The sequence below is a fragment of the Argentina silus genome (genome assembly GCF_951799395.1).
Source record: "Argentina silus genome assembly, chromosome: 18".
Classification (NCBI taxonomy): domain Eukaryota; kingdom Metazoa; phylum Chordata; class Actinopteri; order Argentiniformes; family Argentinidae; genus Argentina; species Argentina silus.
Genome location: NC_139672.1, coordinates 11,013,271 through 11,023,270, shown reverse-complemented (window position 1 = coordinate 11,023,270; position 10,000 = coordinate 11,013,271). Strand labels below are relative to the sequence as shown.

Here is a 10,000-nt window from a genome sequence, read left to right as displayed (position 1 = left end):
TCTCCTGCTACTTTCGTCTTTTGTAACCTTGTGTTGTATAACAGACAGAACCCATAACCTCCCCCCTCTCCTCTTTTTATGTCTTTTTATTTTCTCTTCACACACGCGCACACACACACACACCCACACACACACACACACACACACACACACACACACACACACACACACACACACACACACACGCACACCCAGGAGCGGCTGCTGATGAGTTTGTTGCCCAGAAATGTGGCTATGGAGATGAAGGAGGATTTCCTGAAGCCCCCGGAAAGGATATTTCACAAGATCTACATCCAACGTCACGACAACGTCAGGTAGGAAGAACCCCCCCCCCGCCACTAAACTCCCACTCCCACTCCCACTCGCCAGAGAAAGGGATTTCAGCACTAGACAGCTCCAGAGTCTGTTCAGATAAACTCCAATCTCCACACACACACATTGACACATCGCCCTCTTAGCTTCATTTAGCCATGAATTAACTTGAGCAGTGGGCGGCCGGAAGGTATCCCCCCCCCCCCATCCCCCCCCCATCCCCCCGCATGGCCATTTTCAGCTAAAAGACAGCGATACATTCTGTCTCTGTGTATTAGGATACATGCCCGCCAAAAGAAACAGAGCCACTTAAGCGTTGAGCGAAACATGCCCTTTGGTGTGTTAAGAAATGTAGTTGGATTTGTCCCGGCAAAACCCCCAAAACATTGCACTAAGACTCTAGGCTGCAACCTCGTTTGAGCCATTAATGCCGAACGTCACCCCCGTTCCATGATTTATTAATTCATCCGAGTGTTGAGCGTGTCGTATTGTCTTATTGTATTTGATGCCTTGCTGGTGGGTGCAGCACATTCCCCTTTTCCCCCTCATGGGATTTGAACCACAATTTTTTACGTTACGATAAAGTAATGAGTGTGAGTTGAAGCGAGCGCTCCCCCCCCCAACACCCGCCGATGCCAAGGTCGGTTTCTGGTCATGTTTTTTAACTGGTCTTGAGGGCCAGTAAAGCCACGGGGTGGGGTGGGGGGGGGGGGGTGGGGGGGTGAGCGTGTCAACTTCTGGCTCCGTCACATGTTATTGGTCCCACGGGGGTAAACAAGGCCTCAGGGGGGGCGAGAGGGCGGGACGGGGGGGTTGAGGGGTGGAGGGGTGGGGGGAGGGGGGGTCATGGTTCCTGGTCCTCCAGGCTGTAGAGAGAGAGAGAGAGAGAGAGAGAGAGAGAGATTGGGAGAGAAAGAGAGAGAGAGAGAGAGAGAGAGAGAGGCGGATTAGGCCTCTCTTAGCGAGCAGGAGATTCCTTGGGCGCTTACGCAATATCCTTCCTGCTTGCCAAAGCCCCATGCTGGTCAGACTCATCTGCTCAGTCTCAGTCTTATTCACCCTAGTATAGAGCATTAAACTGGAGTCCAAAGTCCGGCAAATCTCTCTGAAGGACAGTGTACGTAGCTACCGTATAGCATCCCCCGTGGAACTATATGTATGTGTATCTATAAGTCTGTATGCAATTGTATTATTTTGTTTTTTAATTGTGTATTACATTGTATCGCATTATATTGTATCGTGTTATATATCGTACCGTAGCGTATTTGTATCGGAGCGTCTATCCTGTGGCATCGCATGGCGTCCTATCGTGTCCTATCCTGTAGTGTCACACAGAGGAGTGGACAACGGTCGCGCGGCCCCTCAGTGTCAGCGTTTGCCAGAAGTGTCAGGGTTTGCCAGAAGTGTCAGGGTTTGCCAGAAGTGTCAGGGTTTGCCAGATGGCATTCGTTTGCGCAGGGCTGGAGGGAGACCAGCCATTTGTTTTGGGGTTGAGTGCTTCTTGGTGAACTTCAGTTGCTAGGCCTCTCTTCCCTTCTACTGGGTTTGTATGTGTTGTTGTTGTTTGCTTCCCTCCTTTCCTCCTTCCCACGCTCCCTCCCCCCCCTTCTCTCTGCTTCTCTCTCTCCCTCCTTCCCATCCTTCCACCCTCCCTCTCTCACTGCCACATTCCTTCTCTCTCTCTCTCTCTTTGCTTCCCTTCTCTCCTTCCCTCCTTCCCTCCTTCTCTCCTTCTCTCCTTCCCTCCTTCCCTCCTTCGCTTTTATCATTTGTTTGGTCAACAAACCCAGCCCCCTGATCCATAGGGGTGTCGTCTGTGGGCGGACCTGTGGATCTCATGTGATTAAACGCCTCTGATGTCGGAAAATAATTTGGTTTGCTCCTCTCTTCCTCTCCCTCGTCCTCCTGTTTCATCCATACTTCATCCATGTCGACGCCCACTCTCCCATCTCTCTCTCTTTCCCATGACTTCACTCTCCTTTACAGGCCATCACTGTTTCTTCCTTTCTCCTACTCCTCCAATCCTCCCCTCTTTCCCATCTCTTTTCTGTCTATCCTCTTCATCTCTCTCTCTCTTTCTCTCTCTCTCTCTCTCTCTCTCTCTCTCTCTCGCACGATCTCTCACAATGGGGGATTAAACGCAACGGAGACCAAACTGTATTGCGTAACGGGGCCGACGCGCGCGGCGGTTAAATATGGACAAGTCCCAGTGGAAGGCCACTGATTGCTTTTGTGCCTCGCACTCCTTCAGAAAGCTCTGGGGCCGCGTTCACAATCGGCCGTTCAAGCCCAATAACCGTCCATCGAAAGTGATTTTTTTTGGGCCTTTCCCCCTCGCTCACAGAAGTGGTTCCTATGACTTCGGTGGGCTGTGATTACAAAGTAAACACGGTGCAGTGAACGCTCCACTCCATATTTGTGTGATTACGTTCGGTCGTGTTTATCGACTCTAATCGAATCAAACGATGTGTGATTACAGTAGACTAGTATCTGATGTTATCATGATTGGGCCGGGATATTTGATACAACTATGCGAGGGAGGGTGGTTTTTCGCAAAAAAACCCGGTGTGGGTAGTTACAAATAATTTATACAATGTAATGTATTATATACTGTAGGCGACTGTATTTCTGCCTGTACAAATGTGTATTTCCGTCTATGAGTAATGACAATCTGCAGCATCCCCAACAGACTGTTAAGTGATGCTACAGTATACAAAGCATGAAAATGCATCTGAAATGCCAACATTAGACGTTAATTCCCCTTGATAAGGGCAGTTGCTTTGCAAAATAGATAATGGAATACTCTAATCTAATAGATGCTTTTAAAGGAGTTTTTTTTTTTTTCAACTCAATTTACAGAACATTAATCTGTGTGTGCGTGTTCGTGTCACACTGAGAAGGAGAGAAAGAGGAAGAGGGGGATGGAACGGAGAGTGGGATGTGCAGTCAGAATCATCGAGACAAAAACACATTTAAAACGAAGAAAGAGGACTTAGAGGGAGGAGAGGGAATGAAGGAAAGCATCAGATTAATTTCCCTGAGAGAGAGAAGGCTGCTGAGGTAGATGTTAGCTTATGTAACACGCACAACATACTGGATGTAGCACTGTAACATGTCACAAGTCATAATTAGCACTGAGCATCTGTACACTTTGTATGTAGCGTGTAGCATATAGCAATACGTAACATACAATATAGTATGTCATGGTTAGGACCCCTGGCCTGAACACATATCACAGACAGAGACTTTAAGTGGAAGAGAGCCTTCCCATCCCCCTGCTCCCGCTTCTGCCATCGTATCAGCAAAAGAGTGCCATCTGCTTAACCGCGGCATGGCATGCTGTCTCTCTACAGTCTCCAGCACCACCCCAAACAGCCATTGTTTTGCCACCCCCGACATGTCCAATCCTTCTGATGAGTCTGCTATTGTTGCGTAACCGTCGCAGACGCGTGCATCACACACCAGAGGCATGTGCGCACCCATGCATGCATGCACGCACACACACACACACGCACACAAACATACACACATACAGTACACATACACACACACACACACACACACACACACACACACACACACACACACACACACCACACACATGCGCACACTCACACGTACATAAACATACACACATACTGTACACACACACACACACACACACAGGTGCACATTGTGGCGGTTTTGAATCCCAGCTGACACATTCCGGTCACGGCTGGCAGGTGGAGAGGCAGAGGAGGGCCTCGGGGGGCTTTAGTGCCGTTGATGATGTCGCGCAGCAGCAGCAGAAAACACCGGAGTGCAGGATTTATCACAACACCGCCCCACCTCTCACACATACAGGGATGTCACCAGAGGGATTTCACCAGCATTAGCCCAGGGATTAATTGACCCTTCTGCACTGAGGGATATTTGGTTGCACTTCCTTCCTTGCACGCACTCACACACACACACACACACACACACACACACACACACACACACACACACACACACACACACACACACAGACACACAGGCAGGCTGGCAGGCAGGCTGGCAGACAGAAACAGGCTACTCTGTGCCAGAGCCACACACACACTCTCTCCCACAAGCCAAATGTAAACGCCCGCTAAGCCATGCTTGTCCCTGGGGGACCCCTCGGATGTTGACCCCCCCCCCCCTCCCCCCCCGCCAGCCCCTTTCACATGCCTCGTGATTGCATTCTAATCACGGGGCGCTGGTGATAGCTAATGGCCTAGCGCCTGCTTCAGTACAGAGTGGGTTGAGGACATTAGCATAATTGGGTAAGATGTCCCCTGGAATGCAATGTCCTAAGAGGGAGATGATGGATGAGTGTGTGAGGAGGTCAAATATGGTTAGTGGGGGTATTGGCGGAGAGGGTGTTACTCAACACTGGGGGCTAATCGTCATTGAGTAATGACAGCCCCTAATAGGATGATTTGTATTGGGGTTTTGGGTTTTAGGGTGGGGCTGGGGGGTTGGCCAGGGGCTGGTGCTGGTGCTGGGGCTGGGGGACTGAGACTGAGGGACTGAGGCTAGAAGATGAAGGGACTGGATAATTGGGGATTGGACTAGAGGTCAGGGTGTGAGTCTGGGTCTGGGTGGAGGGTTGGGTCCGGGTCACTCGGGCTTCTGGAGGACAGAGGCTGAGTGACTTTGGGATGGGACCGTAAGTCTGGGGCTGGGGATAAAAGATTAAGGGACTGGATGATTGGGGATTGGACTGGAGGTCATGGTCTGAGTTTGGGTCTGGGTGGAGGGTTGGGTCCGGGTCACTGGGGCTTCTGGAGGACAGAGGCTGAGTGACTGTGGGATGGGACCGGAAGTCTGGGGCTGGGGCTAAAAGATTAAGGGACTGGATGATTGGGGATTGGACTGGAGGTCATGGTCTGAGTTTGGGTCTGGGTGGAGGGTTGGGTCCGGGTCACTGGGGCTTCTGGAGGACAGAGGCTGAGTGACTGTGGGATGGGACCGGAAGTCTGGGGCTGGGGCTAAAAGATTAAGGGACTGGATGATTGGGGATTGGACTGGAGGTCATTGTCTGAGTTTGGGTCTGGGTGGAGGGTTGGGTCCGGGTCACTGGGGCTGGAGCTGGCACTGGGGCTTTGGATGTTACCAGATGTTGCAAAGTCACTGTTGTCAATGTGGTAGGAGAGGCAGGCGTCCTTTGGCTCAGAGTTGGCATTAGTGCTTTGACTTTTCAGGCAGCTCATTAACCACAACAGATTTCTGTTGAGCGTAATTGTGTGTTTTGAAGTTGGCAGCGACCAGATAGATAATGGGAAATGGCTCTGGGCCCAGCAGCGCCACTAAACCAAAGCTAGTGCCCTGCTGTTATATGAGACGATGTCCTGAGAGAAATGTTGGCTACAGTTGAAACAGTCATTAGCCTTAGATACCGGTTCAACAGAAAGGCTCTTTGATGACACATTCAACTCTCTGAGTTTCACTCTGAACACAATATTTCAAGTCCTCTCTTCCAACAAATGTTTGCCAATCGCAGATGGCATCCGATTAGAATATTCACAGCAAATTGAATCCATTGCACCTCATTACATTGACATCTGTGAGATGACAAAATGGCATTTAGCCGTCTCTCCCTATGACTTCGGTGGGCTGTGATTACAAAGTAAACACGGTGCAGTGAACGCTCCACTCAATATTTGTGTGATTACGTTCGGTCGTGTTTATCGACTCTAATCGAATCAAACGATGTCTGATTACAGTAGACTAGTATCTGATGTTATCATGATTGGGCCGGGATATTTGATACAACTATGCGAGGGAGGGTGTTTTTTTTTTTCCGCAAATTTTAGTTACAAATAATTTATACAATGTAATGTATTATATACTGTAGGCGACTGCATTTCTGCCTGTACAAATGTGTATTTCCGTCTATGAGTAATGACAATCTGCAGCATCGTCAACAGACTGAAACCTGTTGTGGTTAACAGAAGAAATCTGTTGCGGTTAATGAGCCGACTGAAAAGTCAAAGCGCTAATGCCAACTCTGAGCCAAAGGACGCCTGCCTCCCCTACCGCATTGACAACAGTGACTTTGCAAAATCTGTGCGCATGTGGTAACATCCAAAGCCCCAGTGCCAGCTCTAGCCCCAGTGACCCAGACCCAACCCTCCACCCAGACCCAGACTCAGACCCTGACCTCAGCCCCAGACCTCTAGTCCAATCCCCAAACACCCAGTCCCTTAATCTTCTAGCCCCAGCCCCAGACTTCCGGTCCCATCCCCCAGTCACTCAGCCTCTGTCCTCCAGAACCCCTAGTGAGCTAGTGCCCTGCTGTTATATGAGACTATGTCCCTAGAGAAATATTGGCTACATTACCCTTAGATACCGGTTCAACAGAAAGGCTCTTTGATGACATGCTCAACTCTCCGAGTTTCACCCTGAACACAATATTTCAAGTCCTCTCTTCCAACAAATGTTTGCCAATCGCAGATGGCATCCGATTAGAATATTCACAGCAAATTGAATCCATTGCACCTCATTACGTTGACATCTGTGAGATGACAAAATGGCATTTAGCCGTCTCTCTCTCCGAAGATAGACGTGGCGGAGTTCTGTCACATTGTTGAATGTCCAGCCCACACGAGGACAGCGGGACGCCTCGGGAACACGGGAGGCGTGCTGACGGACATGCGAGTCGTCATTTCGATCGATCTCGAGATGACTCATGTTCTCACTCGCCCCGTGCTTACACAACGACAGGGTGATTCCTCTCCAATATCAGTCTCACAGGCTGGCCTCTCATATGTGACAACCTGAGACAGTACATGACACCATTATATCAATAGCAGACCTGGGTCACATACATAATGAATGATCGAAAGCATTTGAGGTGCGCTTGATTTAGCTGAGAGTTTGCCCCTGAGGGATTATAGCTGGTTTCGCCAACAAAATCAAGCGCAGCTCAAGTATTTGAAAGTATTTGACATCATTTTATGCTGGTCTATCTAAGAGATCCTACTAGACCCTCATATTCCAAAACGTGTAGAAAACCCTCAAGCATCATACTCTCTCACCCCATCATCATTAAGGTACAGTAGACAGGACCAAAATGAGTGTATTTGTGACACTCTGATTGACATTTTGGGGCAAAATGAGTTCGAAATCAATAGAAGGCTTCTTGGTGAGATCTATCAAGTGGTAACAGGAGCTGATTGAGGTCCTTAAAGGGACAACAATGTTTAACATCACATGAATCATCTCCAGCACCATAAACAGTGTCTTCATATGTCAAAACAGCCATTTTCTACGTTCTGTAGTCAGAAAAGATAAGAGAAAAGGTCCTAAGCTAATGACCCCCTATGATGTCATTGGGAGTACTGGAGCTAATGAACGTGACGTTAAAAATGGGAGAAGTGTCCCTTTAACTGCATTCACATAGAGGATGTAAACAAAGGCAGACGTCACATATAGTCACAGATCGTCAATGTTTTGCGGCCCTTGCACGCCTAAACCCTCAAAAAGAATCTCGACTTGAGAGTGATGTACGGATCACTTATGTGTGTGTGTTGTCTTAAGGATATCGGACGGGGGCGGGGGGGGGGGGGGGGTCCTTCTGAGTCCTTCTGCCTGACTGCACTGCCGGCGACTCGCGGAGTGGAACGCGGAACACATCGCTAGAGATATCAGAGATAGAGCAGAGATATCTCTTTGCTGTCACAGGGTTGTTTTCATTCGAATGTTTGATTGACTGACTTCAGGTGAAACACATTGAAACCTGAGAAGAGAACATTCACTTCGACTGTGGCTCTAGTTTCCCTAAATGTCATTGGACAAATCCTATGAGACATTCTGACAAGGCGGAGCACTGTGATCTTGTTTTACAATCCCCTCTGCCCACAAATCTAAAGTTGCAGGTCTCAGATACTGCTATAAATGTCAAGAGAGTAACTCTATTTCTCTCTCTCTCTCTCTCTCTCTCTCTCTCTCTCTCTCCCTCCCTCTCCTACAGTATCCTGTTTGCGGACATCGTGGGCTTCACCAGCCTTGCCTCCCAGTGCACCGCTCAGGAGCTGGTCAAACTACTGAACGAACTGTTTGGGAAGTTTGATGAGCTGGCTACGGTGAGTCCCTTGAAATCTTCATTTTTTCCTTCTTTTTTTGAACACTGGCCCCTTCTGCTTTCTGGTTCATCGCCATGTTTGTGTGAGGACTTTTATTTTGGAGATGAAAAGCTCCATTGTGGGGGGTCATAGCCTACTGTAGGTTCACCCACGGCCGTATACTAGGGTGCACCTACATTAAGCCGGGCAAGGGTTGGTTCAGCTCGCAGCTTCATGATGCTGTGGTGGTTCTCATTATTGATCCCATGTCATTGTAAGTATTTGACCTCATGATTTCATCCATGAATCTCAGTATCGCTAATTGCTGGTGCAGCCACGACAAACGATTTTGTGACGCTTAAGTCATATCGTTCGCTGACCGTGCCAATTCCAGGCCTTCAACGAACAAGCAGATGCCCTTGGTCGTAAATTCAGACTGTCCTTCTTTTGCACCCTCTATGCCCACGTGTTGCCCCCAGTAGAACGTGCACGACCATTTGTATGTCTTCGTTTGCGGGATACGGTCAGCTGACGAGCATCACCACAACGCTGTCATTACACCTTAGTGTGATGTAATCAGGAACATCAGGGGTCCTAAATGATGTTTAATATGATTACGACGCACACGGCCTCATTTGAGGGAAGAAATGACAGGATTCTTAATCCATCCCCAGATTTACCCCTCTGGCTAAAGCCTCGCCTCCATTGTGTGATCGTGTGAATGAACCGAACTGAATGAGATGGGCAAAGGGGGGTGGGGGGTGTGGGGGTGGGGTGTGGGGAGGGGGGGGGGGGGGTAGCACAAGTTCTATCTGTCCCAATCTCTTCGTGTGGCAATAGGAGAAAGATTTGAGCCCTCCCCATCTGTCAATATTTCATTTTTAGCAACTTGCAGAACTTGGAGTACAATCAACTTTTTTTCTAGATTTTGAACCTGTATTTGTTCCTGTTATGATGAATACATTACATTACATAGAACATTACATGAATATTGTAATAGTCATAGTAATAGTGCTTTAATAGTACTATAAGCGCCATAGTAGTAGTACTGTAATAGTATTGTAATAGTCATAGTAACAGTACTGTAACAGTCATATTAATAGTATTGTAATAGAGCTGATTGTGGATGCCACGTTTGTCTGATGCTCATCTTCGTAGGGTCTATTTGATAGTACTCTTCCACCACATCTATGATTACTGTAATAGTATTGTAATACTACTGTTAGGGTTAGGGTTACTCCAGACTAACTCCCTTTTCCTGTTGTGGATGCCATGTTTGCCTGACACTTCTCTTTGTAAGAGGTTAGACGGTTCAACCCCTCCAAGACCCCCCCCCCCCCCCCCCCCCCGCGCAGCCCCCCGCAGATCATCCCCACACTCCCTTTATCTACGTGTAATCTGCCCTTCCTTACTTACACTGTGCACACGTGCCTGTGAAATCCCTTAATCCACGGGATTACACCCAACCCTTTTTTTTTTTGCTTTCATAGAACATTTTCTTGGCCATATTGGGCTGTTCTATTTTTGGCATGTTTGTTTACATGCCAATGCTTCCAGAGTGAGAGAACCGAGCCAGACAGGCAGAGAGACACGTTGAGTACAGTACAGGTAATGATGGT

The 10,000-nt window shown here is 48.4% G+C and overlaps 1 protein-coding gene across 1 annotated transcript in view; it reads left to right on the top strand.

Annotated features, from left to right (window-relative positions):
• The window catches only part of LOC310819282 (adenylate cyclase type 1-like), a gene marked incomplete at both ends in the record, with an annotated part of 43,088 nt that overhangs the window by 5,936 nt on the left and 27,152 nt on the right, over positions 1–10,000 (top strand). Inside the window, 2 exons of the mRNA XM_083690525.1 lie at positions 196–314; positions 8,291–8,402. Coding sequence (XP_083546651.1) covers positions 196–314; positions 8,291–8,402 — 231 coding nt within the window. The remainder of the gene's footprint in view (positions 1–195; positions 315–8,290; positions 8,403–10,000) is intronic.